Here is a 26,470-nt window from a genome sequence, read left to right as displayed (position 1 = left end):
GCTCCGCGTCCCGGGGAGGCGGCGGGGCAGGGGAGGGAGGAGGAGGCAGCAGCGAAGATGGCGGCGGCGGTGGGGAGAGCTGGCTCCTTCGGCTCCTCTTCTTCTTCCGGGCTCGGCTCGGCTGCCAGCTTTTCCTCTGCTTCCTCCGCCGCTTCTACGGCCACGGCCAACAACAACAACGCGGAGCTGCGGGCGGGCGATGAGGACGATGGGCAGAACCTCTGGTGAGTGCCCGCCCCGCCCCGCGGACCCGGGCGCGCTGGCCGCCGCCCTCGGGGCGCCTCGGTGCCCTGCGGGGGGCGAGGGGAAGGGGGCTGGATAATCCCACCGCTCAGCGCCTCTCAGTCACTGAGCTCGGGCGGGGGGGGGCACCTCCCCTTGGCAGTGGCAGCTCCTGCCCTGCCCCCCGCCCCTCATGCCGTAGCCCCCCCCATCCCCGGGAGATGGCGAGGGTGGGGACCGGGAGGAAGCGGGAGACCCTTCCTAAGCGCTGTCGCCTTTCCGTGCCAGGTCCTGCATCCTCAGCGAGGTGTCCACGCGCTCCCGCTCCAAGCTGCCTTCGGGGAAGAACGTTCTCCTGCTGGGTGAGGAAAGCATCCTGATCCCTGTGCCTTCCCCTCCGCACACTGACTGAGGAAAGCATCCCGATCCTGCCCCCATCCCCGCCGCACACAGGCTGGCTCCTGAGCCCTCTCCTGGGTGCCTGGAGCTTCCCTTGTTCAGCGCCCCAAGGGGAGGGGGGAGTGATGGGTGGCAAGGCGCTGTCTTAACCCTCCTGCTTTCTCCCTTGCGTGGCTTTGCTTCATTTTGCAGATTGTCCACAGATGCTTTAGATACGCCCCTCATCGTAGGTACCTCGCCATAATACCCTACTGTCCTTCCCCCACCCTGGCTCCATAGGCGGGGATGGCTTGGACGGGGAGCTGTTATTGTCTCTCCTCGGGGGGCGTGCGGCTCCCGAGCCCTCCCTCCCGGGGCCGGCGGTGCCGCTTGCCGGCGCTTGCGGTGTGTCATGCGGACACAAAAACCGCTTCCGTGGCCCGAGCGGCATCAATGACGGTGCTGCCTGCGGGCCGGAGGGCGGGGAGGGCCCGGGGAGGGCCGGGCGGGCTCTGCCCTGCCCACTCGCACCCAGCGCTGCCGCCCCGGCATCTCCACCCAGGGCCTTAGTCCAGCCTGGCCCTCGGCAAGGTGACAGGTACGGAAGGGGACTTTGATAGGGTGGTAATGAGACACCCAGCTGCAATTCATGAAGGAAAATGATACGTCAAAATTAAAAGCTTCGTGGAATAGAGAGAGAAATGGATGCTCTCAAGTGTATGTGTATGAATAGCTATTAGTACTATTATTAGTGCGGTGTGATTTTTGTTATTTTGTTTTGGTTTTTTTTTTCCTCCTGAAAGACTATTAAATACTATTACCAGTAGACAACATAATGAGTCCAGGTGTATGGATTTATAACTAGCTCCTTCTTCCACTCCTTTTGCCAACCTCCCTGTCCCCAGAAAAAAATGTGTTAATATTTGGAAACAGGGTTAAAACTCAGTAAAGATATTCTTGCAGACTGTACACACTATGATTCTGCATAGTCTTGTGGCTTACACTCTCTTGAGGTTCTTTGAGTTAGGCTTTTTTTTTTTTCCCTCTGTAATCCTAAAGCAATCACTGTGATCCTTTTCTTCCTGTTTTGATAAGCTGAGTGGTTACTTAAAACTGAGAAGGAGAAAGAGAAGACCGTGCAAGGATGATAGTATGGTCTTCTGAAGCTCTTACAAGACTTACTACCCTTTAATTTGTTGCTTTGTATGTTATGTAATTAAGTAGGATGTTGAGATTGGAAGTTGCAGTGATATTAAACAAAATAAATAGTTTATAATGATTGATAGCTTTTTATGTGACACTTTGAACTTAAATTGGATGATTGTCCTTGCTGAAGTTGGGAGATTCTTCTTCAAGCTGTGATCCTTGTCAAGAAGATTACACTGTTTGTTTTTCCCCTCTCTTCATAGTCAGGTAATCCTTAGTGCTCAGTAACTGGAGACTTCCTCCTTCAGAGCTAGAAAGGATATCATAGATTGTTTCCAATGCTCCTTTAGTTTGTGCTATACAACCTGTTGTGTATAAATCTTCTTTCTTACCATTTATGTAGAGCTCATAGAATGGCTTAATGTAATTAATACCTTTTTTCCTTTATTTGACTAATGTATTTTTTTTGGAAAATGTACAGATTCATAGAAGAAATTCTAATTCTTGCTTAGAAATTGTGTTTTCTAGGAAGGCCTTGATCCAAGAGGGGTTTAAAAACCCCCAATTTTGGCATGTATTTAGGAAAAAGAATACCAGATCTGAGGACTGGCCAGAGAAGAACATGGCCATGTTTTTCATGAGAATACCTGATCTTTGTTGTTCACTTGCAAGTCATGATGCTTCTCCTGAAGCACACCACATCACAGGAAAAGGAGAGGTCTTATGTATTCTGTATTGGACAGATTCAGTAGGTGAAGTTCTGTCTATTTGAATTCTTGAACTGTGTTTACAGTTTCTCTGTTATCAAACATTTCCTCTGTGTTCAAGCTTTGTTCCTTTAGATAGCTTTGTACTAACTTTTGTTACTAATACAGAGCACTTCCTGGCATGATTATTTTCAGTTTCTTTATACTTTCAGTACTTTTGAGGAAAAGGTGTAAAGCTGACCAGCATCTTGATGGTTTTCAGTCAATTTGTGGCAGGCGAATATTTACTGTATAAACAGTCATATTGGTCAAAACTTGCCAGATGAAATATTATTTATAGTAACAAATGAGTGCTTATTTTAAATACAAACTGCATTTAAAAAAAAACCACCTTAAACCTCCAACATCTCATGGCCCCACCCTGACAAACCAACTGGAAAAACCCACCACGTAGTGTTCTTTTGTTTGCTAGGACAGGTTTTCTAATTTGCCTACAGCATTTTTATTTTTCAAACAGTGCATATAGTTGTATGCCTAGTTGTTCTGGGAACCTGTCTGTGTCTGGCATGCTAATTCTGCTATTTCAGTATTTATTTTTAGCTGTGTTAACATCTCATTTTTAAGAACCTGGAAAGCAGTTGGAGTTATCTAACTAAAAGAGACTGGAATGCCAAATGTTAATCTCTAGATACGGCACATAGTTTTGTGAAGGTTAACAAATAATGCTAGTAATCATTTGCTCAAAATCAGCCCAAAATTAGTTGACTTACAGTTTTACTTCTCCAAAGTTGTTTCACTTGCAGACATTTTTTCAATAACTATTTTTCTTTAAAGTTTAAACTCTGATTGGCACAACATGTGGCATGAAAGCTTCTCATCTTTCTGAGCTTGTATGAACAAATAATAAAAGTGCAAGCTTTTCTAAACTTTATTGTAAGTCCATTATGCTCTGATTCCTAGGTAGTTTTATCATAGTGGCCATAGCTACCTTGTTTAGCAAACTATACCAGCAGAAAATGTAAAATGTCCATGCTTTCTTAAGGAAATTGAGTGCTCTCATTGACACTTCTAGCTACTTTTTGCAGATAGCTGAAGTAGTGTTTTTGTTGCACTTGCTTCATTTTTTCTTTTTTTTTTCTTCTCATGAACTGTCTTTTGCTCACTTGTGTAATAAAGGTAGTTGTTCACAGGAGATGGTTTCTGTGATGAGAAAACTGATGCTTATAGCTGGGAGGTCTCCTGTTCATTCCCTTTCTGATACATCAGCGAGTGGAGTAGAGGGGAGCAGCTGACAACTCACCATTGCAGATTGAATGGAATCCATAGTGCTGTAGAATGTGTGAAGGCTTGGATTCAGAGACCTGAACTAATAATGTACCCAATGAACTGCTGCATGCATTCAAGCAGCAATGTTCAAAAGTCATTCCAGGATGCACAGGACACAGGCTTCCAGCTGGAAAGTGAATTGGATGGTTGTTTTCTATCTGGCTTTGTGTTTCATGCATTCCACTGTCTCTGAAGCACAATATATTCTCTGCCTGAAATTTTAACAATGTCAAGCCATCCAGTGACACTCGTATGCCTGATTCTCTGTGTCTGTATTGCACAATGCTTCTACTGAATCACTAGTGTGCTTGGGTTTTTTATGCATTTTACTTGACTTGATGATCAAAGCTTTGAGTTTAATAGGCAGTGAGAGTTCAACTGCCTCATGTCCACATTGTCTCTTTACCCCAGACATCTCACTTCCTAGGGCTAGGCCTGTTTGTTTGAATCTTGGAGCTCTGCTCCTGTCCAGTGGCTGTAAGGATGCTTGGAAAGAAGCACAATCCACAGCTAATTTACGGGTACACTTTTCTGTGTGTACATGTACCATTTTCTGAAATAACAGCCATTCCCAATATATCTTCCAGAGCAGGTTTAGCTTGCTGCTTTCTTCTAGTGGACCTGTGGAATATGAAGAACTCAAAAATTAAGTTTTAATACAGCAAATTTTGGTGAGGGTATAAAATCTGCTTACCTCAATTTGTACTCAACACTATAAAAATTAGGTTTTCTTTTACTTTTTCCTTTTCAAAAAGCTGACCGCTTCATTGTTTGCATTTAAAAATTGAAACTGATAAAATACTGCTTGTTCATACTGTCCATATTATTAATTTCAAGTATTTTTCTTCAAATATATTTCAAATATTCCCTAGTGCTGCAGAAGTTAACTCAGAGGGTTTCTTTTTGTCCTCTTCTTGCACCTTCTAATTCACCTTCTGCAGGCAATGAAAGCCTTGCAAATGTAGTCAAATTGTGTTTAGGTCAGCAGAGTTATGCTTCTAAAGTGTCAATTGTTTTGATGGGGCAATGACCTAGATAAAATTCTAATTGCTTGTTTTGTAGCTACATTTTTTTCGAATTAAGTAGTACTTCTTTGTTATGCCCTTCCTGCTATAATACCCTTTCAAAAATCCAGAATTACAAGGATGTTGTGTAGTAGAAGTCACTTAGAACAGCATGGAAGGTTTTGAAATTCTTGAATTGCATTTATTTTAGTTTGTCTCCTTGGTGTCAAAGGTGCTGCTGGTTACTGGATCTATCTCAGAAATAGCTCCAAAGGTGAAGAACAGTGAAAGGAACTGTGCTTCTGTGTTCTCCAGGCAGGTTAATGGCAGGAGTACCAATAAAGGTGTCCCGTGGATAGTAACATGGGATTATTCTATTTTGGTAGTGAACCTGGATAAAATGCACTAGACAACTTCCTGCTATGTTAAAGGAGAAGGACTGAGTTAGGAATGGATGCTGTTCATAGTCACTGTAGAATTCTCTGCAATATTTGCCTTTCTCTGGCTGTGGGTCTCTCCAAGCACAGGTAGCACCATTACTGCTGTACTTGTTTTCACAGTCAGCTCAAGTATTCTTGTGGTGCAGGACATGGCAAAAGACTTGCTGGAAGAGTTATCTGCAATCTGCTTTCTATCATGTTGAAAGGCTGAAGTGCAATTAAGGTGCTCCTCAGAAAAGTGATTTAATTTTTCAGTGTCACAGATATACCAAGTGAATCATATGTGAGGGGAAAGACTTCTCTGGCAGAGTAAAATAAAGTTGGAGAAGGAGACAATTTTTATTCAATGAGCAAATGAAAATTTAGTGACAAGTTATTTGTAAACTTGTTATGGCCTACTTATTGTGAACTTCCATGTTGGTTTGAGAGATTGTATGCGCTCATCAGCATAATGAATTTTGTTCTTTAATTCTCTGAAAGCAAACTAAATTTGGCTTACTCTGATTATTTTGGTCTTGTTCTGTAAAAGACTTTCTTCAATTAGTACAGAATGTGTAAACAAGCTTCTTTCACTAATATGCAGCTGTAGAAAAGGCAGTTATTGGCTTGTGACAAGTATTTTATCTTGAAAATAGCTATAGTGACATGTGCTTGGTTCTAGTAGGAAGAAGATCATTATGTCTCTACACCACTGTGTTGGGATTCAGGCGTTCCACATGATATGGAACAGAGATTGCTCTGGGATTCTGGGAAGGCATCTTAGCCCCATTCAATAACTCATGTTTAGACTTGATGGCTTTATTCTATCATACCTAAGCAAGATAGATTTTTTCCAATTAATAAAAATACTCAATATTTTATGCTACAGATATTAAATGTTCTGAATTTTCCTACCCAGAAGCTGTCTTTTGCATTGTAAAAAGTATAGAGCTGATTCACAAAAGTATGCTTGGGGGTGTGGGGTGTGCAGAAGATGTTAATTGGGACCATTACTTCTGGTTTTGTGTGGCGTTGTTTGAACATGATTTTTTTTAGAGATGAGTCATAGAATTCCCATATCAAGCTGAATTTTAATTGATGGATTTAAAATGCAAACAAAAAAATTCCTTCAAGGAACCACTAGGATTATAGACTACAAACAAGTAAGGTATCCAGGGTTTTTCAAAGAGCTATTAAAAAAAAAATCACAGTCCTGGACTGAAGAGGGGCATGCTACCAATACTGATGACATAAAAGAAGTATTCACTTCTTGCTTCTTTGCCTTGACATATTTTAAACACACTGGACACTTTACAATGGAGAAACAATTTAAACAGACAGTCAAAGCTCATGTCTGTCCTGCAGATAACACATTGATTGCTCTTCCATGTACAGATTTCTTTAAGAAATGTCTTGTTGTAGGACCAGTGAAATTCTACTTCGGTTTTCATTTGCTAAACTGCAAGAAGTGTGGAAGTAGCATGAGTAGTAAATATTTTGAATTTGAAAATGTTAATTGAAAGTTTGAAGAAGTTCTCTAATGGAGAGCCTAAGTCCTCTCTAATGTAATAGCTTATGGCTGAACAGTTGGTGTAGCAGGACATAGATAAATGCCTGTTTGCCTGCACTTGCAGAAGGAGACTCACTCACCTCATTGCCCACCCTTCCTGTCTGGGGGGACCATTCTGCCAAATTCTGTATTGTGGCAGAACATTTAGTGATACTTGACTTTCTGCTCAGCAAACTTGATTTTTGCCTGGAGTAGTGAGAAGGGAAGAGGAGGCTGGGAAGGATTTCTGTTGTTACAGTTTCCTATATGTTTGGGGGCAGCAGCAAGAAGGATGTTTTCAAAATCTGTTTTGTGAACAGAGTAGCACCTTGGACAGAGGAGCTTTCACAACCTCAAACTGGAGTTTATCAGAGGAATGAAGTAGTGGCAGTGTGTGGATAAAAATGCAACAGCGTTTGTTTAGTTGAGTATAAGACTTTCCATTTTGTTAACAAGACAGTGAAATACTGTGTGTAAGCAGATTGGTTTGGCTTTGTTTCAGCTGCTTCTGAGCCTGACTTCTGTGCAAAATTAAATCTGTTGTTTTTCTTTTACTTGTATTCAGCTTTGCATAGCACCGCTTGCTAGAAACATCACTTCTGTTTCTTCACTGTCGTATTAATGTGTGAGTGCAGTTTGGTATAATGGAGAATTTTTGTTCTTTAGTATTTACTCTGCAAAAGGAGGCCTTTTTATGTTATTTGCAAAAGAAGGATGCAAAATCCACCTGATTTTTATTCTACCTTGAAATGCTATATCAAAAATACTATGTCAGAAATGTTTTGCTCTGTGAGCTTATGTATGGAAGTCAGTTGTTAATTTAATTATCCCACAGTTAAAAATAAAGAAGCTACAGGATTTTCCAAAATTCTGAAATGAAGTGGAGGATGATGGTAATTATTCTTGAAGGTGCATAAAGCTCTGTTTTCTCTATTGCTCCAGTAGCACTTGAGGAAAAATTGTTTCATAATATTAATAGGAAGTGATGTTTGCACCTAGGGAATATGAAATTTTCCTTTTGTCTGATACTAAGCAGCATTACTTTTTCATGTACTGTAGAGGTATCACAAAAAAAAGGTAAATGTGTTAAGATTTGTAATTTGAAAAGCCATATGTGAGTATATATGTATTGTGATTGACTTTTTTCTGAACATACATACTCTTATATATGTCCCAGGTAGCAGTTAATGGTAGCTGTATTGGTATGTTGTGCATTATCAATCAAACCTCCAACAGCTAATAGACTTTAATTTCCTCACATATATTACCCTTTTCTCTGAGAGGGAGAGAAGATTCTGTACGTAGGAAAGGCACTACAATAAAATGTTTGAGTTTTGAGAAGTCTTAAAAGTTGGCACTTAGAATTAATTTGATCTCAAGATTTCTAAAAACTACCTAGGAGTTTTAGATAAACACTGGTTTAAGATTTTCTGCTTTTTATTGTTGCTGAAGAGTAGCTACAAAGCAAAAATCTGCTGCTCTTTCCCACCATAACTCAGTGTATTCAAAGTGTGTTGACTTTTCAAGTGTTTTTTATTGCAGACTAGGTTGGGAAAAAATAATAACAAGGATACAAATACATTTGCAGTTGTTATGATTTCAAAAGGTATATGCAACATACTGCACATAGGAAGCAGAAGTAGATGAAACCTCAGATCTTTGCATGTTGGGTTCCACTAAAGTGGGGTTGGACTAGCTGACCTTTGGAGGTCCCTTCCAACCCAAAGTATTCTGTTATGAATCTGTGTTCTCTTGGCCTAGACAGTTCTCTTTGCCTCACCTTTATGATCAATTGTTTGGGCAAAAAGGAGGAAATCCTTTTCTCATAAGTGATGGTCCTGTTTTTACTTCCTCACAGCTTTTTAAATAATACTGACTCTAATTTGGCTTAAATGTGTCAAGAACTTTGGATCTCCTATGAGGTATGGCACATTTGACTAGGTAGCTAGTTTGTACCTTTGCAAGTGGGTCATCCTGTTTGTAAACTAGTTGGTTTATGTATTAATAACTTCAGACTTCACTGACACATCTTCCAGCTTTCCCTCATGAAAGATGAGTGCTGCTCTCTTCATGCAGTAACTTGTACAGCACTGTTATGTGTGTCAGTGATCCACCTGCCTGGTCTTGATGCTTTGGAATGTGTGTGAGTATTTGCTAAGGACAAGAGAATAGACAGGCTTCCTCATGAAACAGATTAAATTCAAGTTGTTCTTGGAAGGAACTGATGGAAGGCTAAAATAACTGCTGTGTGTGCATATGTGTCCAGAGGTACTAATTTTACATCAAATCAATTTGTCTTGTGCTGTACTAAATTTCTTTCAGTGCAGAGGGGAAAATAAAATTCCAGTTCTTACTTTGCCATAAAGTATTAATTTAACAGTATTCAACTCCAATTTATTTTAGGCATTTGGAAATACGGGGTTGGAGAGGAAATTACATAACACAGAGCCATGACAAGTAAGGGGCTCGTGGGAAGTATATTTCAAGTTTGCCTATATTGCTTAGCTTGAGCACTTTCTAACAATAGTTGTCTAGATATTAGCATCTGTATAAGTATGGTTTAGTTCAGACTGTTTAAGTGTATCTTTTATCAGATGCAGAACCTTTTACAACTGCAGGAGTTTCTTAGACATGTTGCAGCTACTTTAAGAACTGGTAGATGCACACAGGAGATAGTAAAGTTTCCCAAATTCAAGCAAGTTGAAATCTTTATTGTCACCTGTGTGAATCAAACTGTATGCAAAAGAACTTAGCTGGAAGTGATCTGTTCTGAGAAACTCAGAAAGCTCTTAAGTGCCACCCCTCATTAAAATGAATAACAAATTTTGATTTGTCTTACCTATTGAGCCTTCTGCTGGCACGCATTAATTGAAGCTACCAATTCAGAAAGGTGAAATAGCTCAATGAGTCATAAGACATTGTTGGCAAAGTTAAAGCAGCTTCATAACTTGTCAGAGTAGCAGTGAATAAAGTCTTCTCAGTTATTCATACATGACAATTTCAAGAAGCTTGGGTAAGTACAGAGGTGAGGGCAGAGGAGGAATTGTAATTCATCTATGGTGATGAAGCTTAAACTCTTCACTTTTTCATCAGAATTATTTAAAAGATATTTTTACAAGAGGAAAAGCTTGATGTATGACTAGAAAGTAGCATTGCTTTTCAATGGTTATTTAAAACTAGCTGTAATTTTTTGCTCAGGTACATCTTGATTTAATACAGGAACTCACAAATGAACCCTCAAATTGTGGAAAAGTTAAAGGGATACAACTTCATTTTTCATTTAACTTGTCTATACTTAACTAGACTTCAGACTTCAGTTCTGATCTTATCTCTCTCTCTCTCTCTCTCTCTCTCTCTCTCTTTCTCAAAATATATTTCATTTAAAATATGTTCATTCCATTGAGTGACATCTATAAGAGCATGGTCAGTTCTCTTTAAAGGGAAAATGTCATTATGTTTAGCAGTGAAAGTTACTGCCCTTGAACTTTTGTCTTTGTTTTGTGATTAAAAGCCATGTGTTTAGACTCTCCCTCTATAGGAGAGACTTGGGAAAAAATGTTCTGTTTGACACAAAATTTATAACATGCTTCTTAGGGACCTGGGATTAACATTATTTTTATAAGCTGTGAGTGAGTTTCAAGAATTTAGTAATGTCTGTTACACACTCATCATTCTGCAAATAAGAGAAAAAACCAAACTGGCAAACCCCTACTTTGTGTCCAAATTCAGCTTGATTACTCTTTTGAACTGGAAAAAATGCACATGAAGTTTTCCAACTCTGAGACCTATGACTACAAATGAAGTTTTTCAAGAAGGGTCTCTGGCAGTAGTTGTGGTGTTTACATTGTGCGTATGCTGAAAGGTTCAGTGGTTATCCAAGCTCCCTTTGGAGGGGAAAGGAGTGAATGAATCTGGATTGCAGGCTTGTCTCTGTGTATCCGAACATACACACATGTATTGTAAGGCAGTGGGCTTACTATTTGTCACTTCTTTTTAAGGTGTCTTGAGACCTATAACTGAGAAAATATTAAAATAAACCAATTCATAAAAGCTGAGGTAACAGATTTGCCTTATTCAGTGTGCTGTTTGAAATGAGAGAGTTCTGAACTGTTAAGAGGAGTTTACTGTCAATTAAACTCTACTTTAGAAAAACTTTTTTACTAATTTGGTTGTAGTTGAAAGACTGAAATTGTTTGAGGTGTTTAATTGCTCCTTAGCATATCCTTTTAAAGATGGATATAAGAGCCTATTTCAGGTAGCATAGTTGGTGGTATAAATACATTTATCAATAAGTAGAATAGTATTTGAATCTGAAACATGCACTTAGAACAGATGGATGATTTGGGCAAAACCTGCTGTGTTTCAAAACTCCAATGAGCTCAGTCACCCTGTTAGGATATGGTTTTTTTCTTGCCCGAGGTGGTTTTTAATGTGTAACTGTGATTAAAAACTGAGTGATATCTTACTTCTGTCTCTCCAGGTGAAGATGGAGCAGGTAAAACTAGCTTAATAGGAAAAATACAAGGAATAGAGGAGTACAAAAAAGGAAGAGGAATGGAGTATTTGTATTTAAATGTGCATGATGAAGACCGAGATGGTGAGTCTGTACTTGTGACAATATCTTAAACCAGTTTGAAAGCAATGGTTCAGTAGTATGATATTTGAAATGACAATGGGATGTTTTTGTGTCTTTATAGTATGCAGGAATCCAGTTTATGCCAGAAGTGATTTGTATCATAAGGAATTTTGTCTGTGTAATTTCTTCAGTAGATACCAGGAACGACCACTTAAGTGGTAGAGGAGGAGAGGAACCTGTCAAAAGCAAAAGCTAAAAAGAAAAGACCAGGGAAGCAGACTTAGCTGCAGCATTTTGAATAGATGTGTGTTCCTCAGGCCTAAAGGAGGAGGTGCCCAGGCTTCTATCTTCCATTTCAATTGCTGTGACAAGCAGTTATCCTGAACCTACAGAGAAACCTTTGTCTTGCTGGTACACAATTTGCAAGACTACTGTCATCGACTGATGGGTAGGAAATTGTGCACAATGCAAAAGGAGATTTAAAAAACAAACAAGAAAACCCAAAAACTTGAGTGAAGGTATGGTTAGAAAGGAAAAAGTATGTTTAAGATCCTGTTTAATATCCCAGTACCTGGAGTTATAGGATGTGAGTAAGGATATACTGGAAGATTGGAGAAAAATGGGAACTCTTGTGTATACTATTAAAAAAAATCACAAACATGTAGAAGGAGAACTAGAAGAAGTTGGCCCTTTTTTTTTTTTTCTGAAATCACCTGCTTTACTGACATTCATGTCTGGATATTGGTCTCAAAGATGGCTTGGAACCAGATTTAAGAAGGTTGGGAGTTTGCTTTAAATGTCTTCCACAGAACTTCTGTAACAGGTAATAAAAATTTACCTGAAAGGAAATGTAATTACATGAAGCCAACTAATTTTGAATCAACATCTCTTCTTTTACTGCACGAGTGTTTGTGAATTTGTAGTTTTGTGGTATTTTTGGGGGGAAAAACAGTGGGATGGTCTATCTGTGTGGTGATTGTCCTTTTGCAAATTGGAAGAATAAACTGTCTATTAAGTCAAACTCAATCATTAAAAGCTTACAGTTCTTCAGATTTTTTGAGTGGCTGAGGTATATTCTATACTCTAAGAGTTAGCCAAGCATGTCAGATGGAGTTTTGAAGGGGAGATGGCAATCCTGAGAGCTAAGCAGGCCAACACCTGCAAGAAGATGACTGAGTTCACCCACTTTTTCTCTTCAAAGTTGCATGTTGAAGAAAACATTTTTCTACTCAAAAATGGTGAACAACTATTTTGAAAATGTTGAATGCTTTCTCTGGATCAGATTTATCAGATCATTATCCTTTCAGATAATGTATTTAAGATCTTCAGTTATCAGCCATTAAATATCAGGGTTTGAAAGGCAAGGAGCTTGTCTCCCCACAAGCTGCAGATTGCTGTGTCATTATGTGTGTTCAGTGGACTGATAAAACATCATCTGCTTTCTTCTTGTATTTTACATGTCCAAAGAACATTCAATAGCCATTATGGAGTGATGTGTTTCAAGTAAATCTCATGAAATGTTTTTTCTTTCTTTTTTGTAGACCAAACAAGATGTAATGTATGGATTTTGGATGGTGACCTGTATCACAAAGGTCTTCTTAAATTTGCAATGGAAGCAAGCTCTCTAAAGGACACTCTAGTTATGTTGGTAGTAGACATGTCTAGACCTTGGACTGCACTGGATTCTTTACAAAAATGGGCAAGTGTTGTAAGAGAACATATTGACAAGTTAAAAATTCCTCCTGAAGAAATGAAAGAAATGGAGCAAAAATGTGAGTATTCTGCAAATACATGGGAATCCATTTAAATATGCTTAATGCTTTCTGCACCATTTAATCTCTCCATTGCAGTCCTTTTCATTCTTTGGAAGTGTTATTTAAATTTAGAACTTACCAAGCAAGTCTAGATTCAGATAAATCTCAAGTAGCTATGTGAACAATACTAGTACTTCTTTCTAACAAATTAACAATGTAGGGGGGAAAAAAATTCAGAATGAACACAGCTGAAATTAGAGTCTTGCTTTTTATGTATTTTTCTAGGTAAGATGCATCAAGCAAAAAAAAAAAATCCTAAGCATTAATTTTTTCATTTATTTGTTTAAAGGCAGATCACTGCATCAGCTTCTTAACTGTTTCTGTAGTTAGCCAGTTAGAGAATCTGGGACTACTAGATGTTCTGTGCCTACCAAAAGTGTAAATTTGAGAGGATTCATGGCAGCATGGCCATGTCTGGGCCCTTTTCACTTGAAGAGTTTTATTGTAATTATTATCAATGTTAGCAGAGCTATGTGTTTGTTGCTCTGTCAGTGTCTTGTCTTTTTAGTTTTAAACATACAGAACACAAAGATCTTGAAGGGTTTCTTAAACTGGCTGACTGAACTCACATTATAGCTCCATATTACTTTTGAGCAACCCTGGTAGTAGAATTTGAGTCTTTCCCATTCATCTCTCAGTGAATTACTACAAGGAAGAGATTTGAGAAAGCTGTTGAGATCAAATAGCATGATTAAACTTTCTTTTTAAGTCTGAAGTTGCACTCTAACTGGTACATTTTTAAGCAATGAGTGCTTATGCTAATTTAGAAATGCAGGTTGTAGCTGTGCTGTGATGAAGTGGAATGTAAGGTGACAGTTGTAGATACTCTGGAACGAGGTATGGGGAATATTAGTTGTTCTGTTTGTCCCTTAAGAGAGAGATTCTTCTGAGGGAAGTATCGTCCTTGAGAATTGTATCTTCCATCTGCTTTTGGATGTTAGTGCATGTGTATTAAACATCCCCTCAAACACTTTCAGGATAGGATTTTGCTGGATTAAAGTATGGATACAGTATCTATGTTATCAAAGGTGTATAGCTGTTAGTTTTACTTCTTTACAGACTGAACAGAATAGAGAAACTCTACAAAATCCAGAAAATGTAAGCAATGAAATGAGTCAAGAAAAAAATGCTGCTCCATTTAGTTTTGTCTGTTTTGGTTTTCTGTCATCTGGTCTAATTCTTACAGATATAAGTAATCTGAACATTGGGTATAACAGAGGCCCTGGACACAATCCAGATGTGACTGGAAGCTGGTTTTTGTTTTGATCCTGTTGTGAAGTGACTTCATGCATTGCTAGGCGGGCAGGAGCTTGACACTGCCAAAAGGAGGGAGGGAACATTGCTTGCCTGGCTTTTGGCTATGGGATCCCACTAGATTCCTGTGTCAAGCTCAGTGCTCCTGAGAACTGATTTAACTTGCTACTAGGACTGAAATCTACTGAGGGTCTGTGTGTGTCTTCATTTCTAGCAGCTTAACTCCACTCACTCAAAGACAGACCCTGTGAGGGCTAGAACTGATACAGAAAGACATTTGTGGATACATAGCAGCCGTGTGTGAAGGGTTGAAATAGCTTTTCCTCTTCACTGAATTAATCTGTGTTTAATGAAATTGTGTTTCTAAGGAAGACCTGAGGTAGTATTCCACAGTTTTGGAGCTGTGATATACTAAATTAATCCTCCTTTTTACTGCTTTCCCTACTTACATAAAGATTAGTGTGAACTAATTGGGAACTTTAGGGTCCCATGGAGGATTTATGCAATTATCCCAGGACAGGATATATATACATACAGGAAAGACACTGTAGAGTGACTGGCATGTTGTGGTGAGAACTCTGGGTTTCAGATACATTCAGTTAATCTAAGAAGCTCTTTGGAGCAGACTTGAATCAGCAGCATTCCCTAAATTAGGGTTGACAGTTTGAGATGATAACCTGTGCATGTGCTTTTTGTTATTGTGAACTCCAAGATCCACAGAAAAATGGAATAATCTTCCCCTAATATAATTTTTCCTCTAGGGCGTTGAAATAAGTTTTACTCTGTCAATTGCACAGATGTTTTCTAGGAATCAACTCAGAGGGCTTCAGTCAGTTTAGTGACAGTAGCAGTGGATTAACACAGAAGTGAGGATGTTCTGCTGTAGTTCACTGGCCCTGTGCACAATGCAGCTGAGCTGCCTTGCTGCCTGGCTTCTTGTGCTGAATCAGGATGTGCTACTGGTGGAATAGTAGGCAGTGCTGTGGTTTGGTTTGGTAGAGCCTTGTTTCTGCTGTGTGGAACAGGACATGTGATGTGAAAAATGCAGACATTTTATGCCTGACATGGCATCCCTGACTGTAGGAATAGTAAGTGACTGTGTAATTTGAGGCTTGGGCGTGTGCAGCAGAACATGACAAGGATTTGCAACAAGAATTAGGACAAAGGAAAGTTACACTCTAATTTACCCTGCTTGCTACATTTTAAAGTAATAGCTGATCATTTTAAAGCATACCAACTGTTTAATATGCTATTAAGTAATTATAAGGCTAGTTAAAACTAGTGTTTATGTATTCTATTATTTTTTGTTTATACTACTATTGAGTCACTGTAGAGAGAGTAAAGTGTGGAAAAAGGGTCTGTAGGTAAAACCTGGTATACAGTAGTAACTAAGCGGTTTGTGTGAGGCTTAATTCTGTTTTTTTCTGACAAACTGTTCCATTAACATTGCCATAAGAATGGAAGGAAACTTATGTCCTTTAGGAAGCAGATCAAACAGTAATCCTTAGTAGCAACTGCTTAGTGGTTTCACAATGATAAAAAAATATGCTTTCATGTTGTCCTTATGGGCAGTTTTATCTGATCATGTTCTTCTGGCTGCTGATCCAGCAGATCTCAGACTTGCTAGTTCTCCCTTGTGCTGCACAGAGCCAGCAGTTAGCCAGGATTAGGTGCATGCTCCGTTTTTTCAACACCAAGATGCAGAAGTACAGTGCTAGAGAATCAACTGTGCTAGAGATCAATGGCAGTGGAAATCATTGTTGAAATAATAAAGCAGCTGATGTTTTAATGTAACTTTTTTTACTTTCAGTGGTAAGAGACTTCCAGGAGTATATAGAACCAGGCGAGGATTTTCCAGCTTCTCCACAGAGAAGAAATACTTCATTACAGGAAGACAAAGATGACAGTGTGATTTTACCCCTGGGTGCAGATACACTAACATGTAACTTAGGCATTCCAGTAGTAGTAGTTTGTACAAAGGTTTGTTTCATGTTTCAGGTTTTTGCATATTTTATTGAAGTAATTCTGTCAATTGTGGATTGGGGTGGGAAGCACACAGTTATTAAGTTATTCTGAATACCTCACTTAAGAACTCCTTAAAAGTGTTTAATACTGAAGTCTGGTTATCTTCTGGAACCCATTATTTAATGTTATTTTGGAATTAGCTTTTCCTTTAGTTCTACCAGTTTTTAAGGAATTGAGAAATACCTCAGACCTGGTTTTGCTCACAGAAATGAGGTAGTCAATAAGCAACTAGAGTTCCCCTTGATTTCCACAGTCCTCCATATTCTGAAAATATGGGTTTTCTTTATATTTCTGATATTTTTCTGAAGATAAATTTCTTTGAGAATTGTAGTTAGTGAAGCACTGCACTTATAACTTTTCTCAGTTCTTAGGGTGTGATCTGTTTTGGTTTCTGTTAGATATGTAACCATATTAAAGAAAACAATGGTGTGGTTCTCCTGTGGCTATTTTTATATAGTTTTGTTGGTTTTTTCCCCCCAGCTCCTCAGTTCTCATTGGCATTAAGCATACTGCTTCTGCAGCCTCTGCTGGCCCCCAGGGAAGGCATGAACCTTTTGATGCATATGCTGTTCCCTCTCTGGAAGGCTAACCCTCTCATTTGAACACCATTTTTTTTTTTCTCACCTGCTAGTTTCCTTCTATTTTTTTTTTCCACCCACCCCCACACCTTTTTACTTTTTCTGCTTCCATATTCTTTGCTTTTGCCTCCCTTTGCAAAGAGCTAGTTAGTAAACAGATTAAAAACACTGTCTTAATGCCACAGTGTGTAAAAAACTGTGATATCATTTAGTGGTAAGTTTTCAACCAAGATTTTGAGTGGGGCCTGCATTGGAGTGGGAAGGGCGAGTGAATGAAAAGTTCCAGTCACTTGAACTCTCAAGTTATGCTGACTCCATATACATCCACTTATGTATTATCAAAACCAAAAAGGTTCAATTGTGCTTCTAAACCATCTTAGCAGGTTTTTGTTTTCCTCTCCACTACCCCATCCCACTCTATCTCCCTTTCCCCTTGTGAACTGGATGTGTAGCAGCACTGCTATTTTAGCAGATGACTGGAAGCAGTATATTAATTTTGTGTTTATTTTGACAGTGTGATGCCATCAGTGTTCTGGAAAAAGAGCATGACTACAGAGATGAACACTTCGACTTCATTCAGTCACATATCAGACGGTTTTGCTTACAATGTATCCTTTAACACATCACAAAGATGATATAATTACTCAAGTCAATGTTTATATTAATTATAACAAGTTTAAAAGAATATTTGTGTCTGTACCAAAGTAGGATGCAACTATTTTACTGTAGCTTGTAGTCTGCTTCAGCTACCCCTATGGGCAACATTGAATTAAATTTTTTGGTTTTCTTGTATTTTTTTTTTACAGAGCTACTAGAGTTTCTAGTATGAATTTCCCTTACCATGAATTTCCTTATTGCCTCCATTTTCATATTTAGAAAATCAGTTCTCAGAACAGCATATCTTAGCTGACAAGCTCTCTAAAATAACAACAAGATAATTCATTTAAGTATGATCTTGCTCCAGATGCACATAAGGCATATTATTAATTTTGTCCCAAATATGCAGTCTCCTCCATGTTCAGTAATTCTACAGGATGAGGTTAGGATGGAGGGAAAGAAGTGTGAATTGCTGTAGGCAGAGTCCACTGACTTTCCTTGTTTTGGTACAGAGACAATGCACAGAAACTGGTGCTGTGCTATTATTATATTTAAACTTAATTTTTTTAGAAGAAGGGTAAAAAATACTGTCTGGTGTTGTTTAGTCAGATAGACATATTGAAATCTAGATTTTAGATGCCACTAACATGCCTACATTGTGTCATCATTTGTGCTGTGGTGAAGGGAAGTTTAAATTATATTGGAGGGACAGCAGGTGATGAATGGAAAAATTAGTTCAAGAGCCAGAGCTTTCAGTTGAAATGGCACTTTCTTCAAAGGGCTTCCAAGACCTAATTTTTCAAGATAGAATTATGTAGTAACTCTTGTGTGTGGCAGAAGAATATAAAATAGTAGTGATTAGCCTCCATGATTGCATATGCCCTGTACAACTGGAAATTCCATTCTAAATTTCACAGACTAGGAATCAGACCCCATTATATAAGTTTCTTCTAGGATTTGAGTTGCAGGCATGTAGAAATAAATTAGGCAATTTGGTATTTTTACAATCCCAAAGAAAAAATTTCTCTTTTATTAATCCTGTGCATATAATGTGTTAATTTGATAGCAAACTGTGCTAGAATACTAAGCACTCTCTTGGTCTCTTAGTAACTGATACATAGTAAACTCATTTGCCTTCATTTCCTTTAAAAGCAGATCACTGTATAATGTAAGAGTTTGTTCCCCTAATTAAAAAAACCCAGATGGGAAAGTGGAAGATCTTTGGCATTTTTGAAGCTGCTAGTGTTAGTGCTGCAGTGATTGCAGGGTGGGATAATGAGAACATATAAGGATGTGGCATGAGAATTTTTGTTCACTAAAAGCAAAAGACTGTTTTAAAGGCATTGTATTGAAACCATTGGTACTGGGGGGCTTTGAAAGCAAGAAGAGCCTTTATTTTACTTGAAAATCAGTTCAAGTAAAGTTCAGTTTTACTGAAAACCAGTTGAGCTGGCCTAAAACAAATGCAGAAAAAAGAAAGATTGATTTAAATTACTTAATAGCTTATTTCAGAATGAAATGTTGGAAGTTACTTGACCTGTTTTGCTTTGATTTTGTATTCCCTTTCAAAATTCTACAAAGTAGCTGACTCTCTTTTGATAGTTTAAAGGCTACTTAATTTTCTTTTACTAGCCACTAAACTTGAGTTTTCTTTAACATGTTTATTCAGATGGGGCAGCACTTATTTACACTTCAGTAAAAGAAAACAAAAACATTGATTTAGTGTATAAATATATAGTCCAGAAGTTGTACGGATTTCCTTTCAATGTTCCAGCTGTTGTTGTGGAAAAAGATGCAGTATTTATGTAAGTTACCTGCACTATTATGTGTGTGTGTTTACAAAATGTACCTGTGCAATACTTTAAAAAGCATAAACCAAAAAAAGGCTCTAAATGCTGCTTTAGCGTTCCATGTAACAGTCTCATGAGTTGGAATTTGATGAGGGCCAGTGGATGAAGATTACAAACACTCACTGCTCCAAAGGGAAATGTTAAGCCCAGAGATTTTCCTCTTCTGTTATGTTGAACTAGTCTGTACTTGTTCATACTGATCAATAACCAGCTTGCATAGGAGAATGGGCACTGTCACAGCTTTGCTGGCTCTCAGTCATGTGCAGTTCAGGAGTGCATGCAAGAATAGCCTGAAGTAGCAATAGAATTTTAAGCCAAATAATCCTTTCTCTAGTCCTGCAGGTTGGGATAATGACAAGAAGATAGGAATATTGCATGAGAACTTCCAGACACTAAAAGCAGATGACAATTTTGAAGATATCATAACAAAACCACCAGTCAGAAAGGTACACTGAAATGTCTTTGCATTTAACTGCTTTGCTATTTATTTGCCTGCAGTTTTTTTCTCTTTCATTGAGACTACGCTTCCATTTTCTCAAAAGTGTCATGTACCATGGGGTGGTGTTCTTATTTTGTTCTTAAAGTTGCTCTTTAGTTAACAAAAAAGATCATTATGTGTTTTTGTTCTTTATAGCTCTTCTTCAGCTTACACCTTTTTTCCTTCCACTGTTACATTATTCAAGACTACAAATACACTTGTTTTGCTTTTAAGGCGTATTTGGTATTGAAAAGCCTAAACATGATTTACTGGTTTCTCAGTTGTTTTTTTTTAAGAATATTTCATTTTGCTCAGAGTTGTTTATAACTTCATAATACTTTCTGTTTCTTTTGAGTATTTAAAATAAGAAAGCTTGAGACAGTGTAAAATCAAAAATAAACATGTGCAAATAGCTTCTGCATATATTCAGTGTATTTTCCATTGTACTATCTAACAAAAGGCCTTGATAGAATGACCTGTAAACATATGTGAGGTTGTTGAACAAAATTCCTGCAGCAGTGGACTCCCATGCACTCAGAGGTTCTTGAAGGCAAATATTTCTATAGCTTTTTTCTAACAAAGCTAAGATTTAGTGACTGATCTTATTTTCAAGTGGGAATTATTTTAATGGAGAAAACTAATACTATGTCCTTTCTGAAATCTTTAGGGAAAATATCAAGACATTTTAAATAGGTGTCCAAGGAAAATATAACTGACAATATTTCCTTTGCACAGTTATAAACTTCAGGCCTGGATTATAAACTTTGATACTGATATTTACCATGCTTGCTTGGGCAAAATTTTTGGTGAGCTTATTTGGAAGGGGAGTGCTTGCAATTTGATGCATAGAACTGGGATCTGAGATGTCTGTGTCCAGTGCCTGCACCAATGTGATGCAACACAGGTGAAGAGTCATGTGTGCCATAGTTACCTATAAAGTAATACTGAGGTGAGGCCTCAATAGATTACCAGAGACACGGGCATGATGCGGAGTGTGTGCATCCATGAATGTTTCTTACTGATCCTGAGACCTCTGAATGAGCCTTGTAACCATGTACTTAATTCCTTTTTACTGAACAATTAAATGAGCTTTTTTAGTAGGTCTTTCTACAAATGTATCTACAGCTTTATGCCTGACAGGTCAAAGGAGTTAATGATAATTCTATTTCACTTCTAATTAACTTGGCCTAAATCATGAGGCAGCAGTCTTAAATATGAAAAACGTGATATGCAGCAATCATAGTATTTTAGACATGTACTTCATTATTGAATGTTTTGGTCATATTCACTAGCAGATAAAAAAAAACCCTTTCTTTCTTTCTTTTAGTCAAATTTATGGTCATGTTTTTGTATTGCAGTTTGTTCATGAAAAAGAAATTGTAGCTGAGGATGACCAAGTGTTTCTTATGAAGCAGCAGGTAATTTTCTGTCTATAAAACAAGCAACAAGAGTTTCATCTAACAACATTCCCAATATAAATTTGGGGTTGCATTCTTAGTCACTGTAATATCTAACACTCCATGTGTATGTTTGTGTTTTTGCAGTCACAGTTGGCTAAACAACCACCTACTGCTGCAGGAAGGCCAGTGGTTAGTAACAAAAATTTTAAATATCATCACATGAAAAACATTAACTTTTGTATATTTAGAGCATTTCTTTTATCTGCACTGTCAAATATTGTTTGATCTAACTGTTTTTAACTACATAGTATTTAAAGACTCTGTCAAATAGTGCTCTCAAATTATGACACTCCACGGTGAGTCACAACAACTAGTATTGACAGCAATGGCTAAAGGTCCTGGCTTTCCTTTTCATATGTTAGAATGCATTTATGGCCAGAGGCACCTGGATTTTCAGGTTTCTCATGGAGATAAAATTAAAATCTTCTCTTGTGCTTTAGTTACACCAAAATTAATAGTTTTAACAATGTTCTACAAGTGTGAAAAATCTCATACGCAATCAGCAAAATGTAATCCTATCTCGTTTCAATTGCATGAGATACTACATTTAAAATACAAAAGCTTAGGAGGTGTGAGAAATAACAAAAGGCTTCATTTAATCTATTCTTACACTTCAGGTTTGTTGTTCTGTTGTTTTGATTTATTTTGTTTTTTAATAGGATGCCTCACCAAGAGTTCCTGGTGGATCTCCTAGGACACCAAATAGATCTGTAACATCGAATGTTGCCAGTGTTACACCTATCCCCACTGGGTCAAAAAAGATTGATCCCAATATGAAAGGTACCTTTTCTTGTGAGGGCACACATGCAGCTGGAGAAGCAAAATAATTGCTTTGCCTGCTTGCTTTAATGTGCTTATTTAGATTTATTAACACACTAAATAAGTATTTACTTAGAAAATCTGTGTTGGTTTTGTGTTGTGGTTTTTCTTTCCTTCTTCCCCTTGTAGCTGGAGCTACATCTGAAGGAGTCCTGGCTAACTTCTTCAATAGTCTCCTGAGCAAGAAAACTGGTTCTCCTGGTGGCCCTGGTGGTGTTGGTGGCAGTCCAGGGGGAGGTGGCACTGGAGGGGCTGGCAGCAACTTACCACCATCAGCAAAAAAGTCAGGTATGATTAATGACATTAAAGATCGACTCAATCTAAATTGAGTGATGGATGTTCCTGTTAGTATAGTTTATCAAAAGTATGAATACTACTATATTTAACTGAATGTTATATATATATATATATGCTTTTATATTCTATATGGCTTTTTGCTTTTGTTTTCACAGCACTTTAGTATTGCCTTTTTGTGGCTTTCAGAAGATCAAAGAAAAAATCTTCATGTAGTTGTTTAAGCATGAATCGTGTCTACATGAGTTCCTCGTTTTTTCCCTTTGTTTCCACCATTCCAATGAAATGGCTTATGCCATAAGCCTCTTCTAGTCTTAATTAAATAGGTTAGAGCTGTATTTCAAGCTGATTCTTTTTGACAATACTGTCAGTATTAAAATAGCTTTAAATTTTCTTTCACTAGAGTTCTAGCTCTGATGTGATAAGCAATTTGAGTTTGGTGGCAGCCTGTAAAAATACTGATGTGTTTTCTTTTGACAGTTGTTTATATATGAGGCAATTAATAATTACTATTGATCTAGAAGAGTTTAATAGTGACTGTGCTAAAGCTAGATGCAGGACTATACTGGCATTTCTTGCTATTCCAATTTAAAATGTTTCTGTATTACTTAAGATCATGTGTACACAGACACCTTCCTCCCTACTTCCCCAGAGGTCAATAATGCTGCTCTTAGGGGAGAATGCTGGTCTTTCATTGGTGCTTCATACTTCCCACTAACATTTTGTGTAGATTAACCCTGAATTTTTTTGCCTGTGCACACTTCCCTTCTCTAAGTGCAAAACTCAGTGGGCTAAGCAAAGTTTGAGTGCTTCCTAATGTGCTGTAGGCAAAGTCAGCAGTGCCAGTTTGAACAGCATATGGAGATTGTTCAAACAAATGCAGCTGACGCAATATGAGGCACAGAGAGCACCCACTGAAAAATCCTGTGGGGAGTGGCTGGCAGCAGGTTTGGATGATGCCAAGCAAACAGAGGCAGCACTCCAGAAAAGTGTTCTGTCTGGGCTGTGGCAGAAACTTTTAAGGACAAAATTTAATTATTAAGGAGCAAAACAGTTCTCAGATGTTTCCTGCTATGCAACAAATGAAGGGTTAGAGTTACAGCCAGTTTAACTTCAGAAAGGACTATGTTTTCAAGGAACTACCATAAATACAAACAAATATGGCTTAAATGTGGCCTCTTCACCTTCTTCTGTGTTTGCTGTCTGTATTTAGTGATATCTGTGTCACTCACTCTTCAAATCTGAAAACTGTCTGTTAAGACAGTAGTTTGGGATTTGAGAATTACTTTTTCCTCAGCAGCTTTGGGAAATTTCTTCTGCTTAGTAGTTGGAACGTTAGCTGTGTTGATTCTAATGCAGTATTATCTTTTGTTAAATGATTTGAAGGGCAGCAAAGTACATCTGGCCAAAATTACCTTTATGCATAGTTCCCATTAATTTGCATCTTCAGAAAGGATGCTGGGACACTTCTGACACATGTGCAGCAGTAGCACATTCTTTTACAGATGCTGTGCACACTTGTCATATTGTTGGAGTCCTAATCCTGCACTGCCTTTTCCCATGTTGGCTCCTCCATTTTTGCTATAGGACATAGTGGGATAGAAACCTGGACTGAGGAGTAGGAATTAAAAGGGTGGGGGGAAATGGTGTGTTTTGAGCTTAAATTAGGTTAGAGTGTGGCTGCACAAATGTTTGTGCCAGTTCAATTTAGAGAGGACATAAGTGGGTGAGGAGAGAAAGGGATTTGCCATCTGCAGGTCTGTGTGCACCCATGAGGAGTGGTGTCAGGTTTATGCTGACTAAGTACACAAAACCAAAACTGGCTTTGCTGTGTTTGGTGAAACCACTGATTTTTACATTCAGCATTATTTCAAATACAAATTATACAGACAATTGTGTAGAAGCAGTCATAACTGCTAGTCTTAACAATCTTCTTTATTTTATATTTTAACTCTTCAGAAATATGAAAAGATATGACTTTCTCTCTACTGTTTCCTTTCTGTTTCTTTTGGGTTTTGGCCTTATGCCTTAGTTGTGCATCTAAAGCATGCAGTAACAATTACTAGGATTTGTCTGATTTGAGAATTGAAGATACCATAGGCTTTTCATAAATATGACTGAATCATACACATTTATTTTGTAGGTCAGAAGCCAGTTTTAACAGATGTTCAGGCAGAATTGGACAGAATTTCACGAAAACCTGAAATGGTCTCTCCTACATCATCTACATCTCCCACAGAAGGTGAAGCGTCTTGAAGACACCAAATAAAACCAATTGTTCAGTTTTCTGGGATAATTCAAACTTGCCTCTGCCTCTTCCTTCAGTGACTGGAACTAAAGAACTGAAATATCTTTCAGAACACAAACCATTGATGTCTGTCTTTCTTTTATATGTGTTGCCCAACTTTACAAAAGGGAGCTGTACAGATGGAAAACGATATCACATTGTGTAGAAGCACTGCTCACAGTGCAAAACCAGGAAATTAATTTTTTTTCTGGGTTTTGTTGAAAAGTCAGTGTAATTCTGTAAAATTGCAAGTATGTCCACTTAAGCAATAGGGATTGCTTAGAGCAAGAAAACTGATACACACCACAGGCACTTAATTTATATTGATTTCCCAGTCTGTTAGGTAAGTTTAATACTATCTTAAATAGATTTAACCTCTACATGAGAGAACTACTGCTAGTTTTTGAAAGAGAAAAATAATTGCACAAATCTATAATAGCAACAAACTCCAGTTATACTTAAACACTTAATTGGGAATACAGTTAAAAAAATCTGTTTCATATACACTGAAGTTTACACTGCTTTCAAAAACCCATGCAAAAATTCATTCCAGGTATAAGACTAAATTAGTGTCCGGGTTTGTTTTTTTTTTTGTTTATTCCTCTTTGGTTAATTGCAGACACTGAATAAAAGATGTATAAAGAAAAAGCAGAGGTTAAATGTACAGAATATCAGTATCCAGATTTGTCTATATATATATGGCTCAGCCTTAATGTCCCCCACTATGTTTCCCACACTACTTATGGTTTAAAATTGGTCATCAAAACTGTAATCAGTTAATAAAGTATTCTCTGCATTCAAATTTAAATAACTTTCATTGAAGCCATGGTGTTCTTGTTCGTTTAGTTACATCTAAGGATGTGGTGTAAAACATCTTAAAACATGCTTTTATATTTTCACCTCTCAGTTAATAACATCAGTGGCAGATATTTAAACTTCCTTAAAACATTGTTTCTGTAAGGAAGGGGATGAATCTGCAGTGTTTGTTCCTAGGAACAAACTAGGAACTAGCTTATCTGACTTGGGTGGTTTGTGTTGCAGTGTTTTCAGAACACACATTAGACTAAGGATCCTGCTGCTGGCTGCAGTGTGTTGTCTAAGTAGTAGTTGACCAAGGGTAGGACTTGACTTAAGCTTTCAGTACACAAATGTTGGACATCACTTTTTCTTCTGTGAAATTTGTGGTTACTTTCTGCTTACAGCCTCAGACTAGGAAATGTAAAAGATATATCCTGATCAAATGATTGCCAAGACATTTTAATGAGTTCAGGTTTTCTAGGGTTTTTTTTTTGTTTTTTTTTTTTAAATCAGTCTTAATTTCTCTGGTTTGTTAGAAATCTCTCTATTTTGAATATGGTGGTACTCTTCTTCCCCAGTTCCTGCATTCTGTAGTGGTTCTGGTGAATTGGGTCAGGTTGGAAGGGACCACAGTGGGTGGTCCCTGCCCGACCTCCCTGCTCAAGCAGGGCCATCCCAGAGCACATAGCACAGGATTATGTCCAGGGATTCTTGAGTATCTCCAGTGAGGGAGACTCCATAGTGTCTCAGGGCAACCCGTTCCAGTGCATAGTCACCTGCACAGTAAAGCTGTTCTTCCTCACATTCCAGCAGAGCTTTCTGTGCATCACTCTCTGGCTGTTGCCTCTTGTCCTATTGCTGGGCACCACCAAGAAGAGCCTGGCTCCAT

At 38.1% G+C, this 26,470-nt stretch overlaps 1 protein-coding gene across 1 annotated transcript; it reads left to right on the top strand.

Annotated features, from left to right (window-relative positions):
* Window positions 1-25,594, top strand: DYNC1LI1 (dynein cytoplasmic 1 light intermediate chain 1). Its single transcript, XM_071429433.1, has 13 exons — window positions 1-224; window positions 511-584; window positions 11,232-11,348; window positions 12,869-13,099; window positions 16,206-16,375; window positions 17,513-17,606; window positions 19,265-19,400; window positions 19,780-19,891; window positions 21,282-21,341; window positions 21,468-21,512; window positions 22,043-22,163; window positions 22,332-22,490; window positions 24,640-25,594. Exons 1-13 carry the CDS (start codon window positions 58-60, stop codon window positions 24,750-24,752), a joined length of 1,599 nt encoding a protein of 532 aa, XP_071285534.1. The 5' UTR covers window positions 1-57; the 3' UTR covers window positions 24,753-25,594.
* Window positions 25,595-26,470: the final 876 nt, after the last annotated feature.

The sequence above is a fragment of the Agelaius tricolor genome, unplaced genomic scaffold (genome assembly GCF_023055355.1).
Source record: "Agelaius tricolor isolate 1412-34295 unplaced genomic scaffold, bAgeTri1.0.p SCAF_6, whole genome shotgun sequence".
Classification (NCBI taxonomy): Eukaryota; Metazoa; Chordata; class Aves; order Passeriformes; family Icteridae; genus Agelaius; species Agelaius tricolor.
Note: the sequence above shows the minus strand (reverse complement) of the source record. Positions and strands in the feature narration are given on the sequence as shown.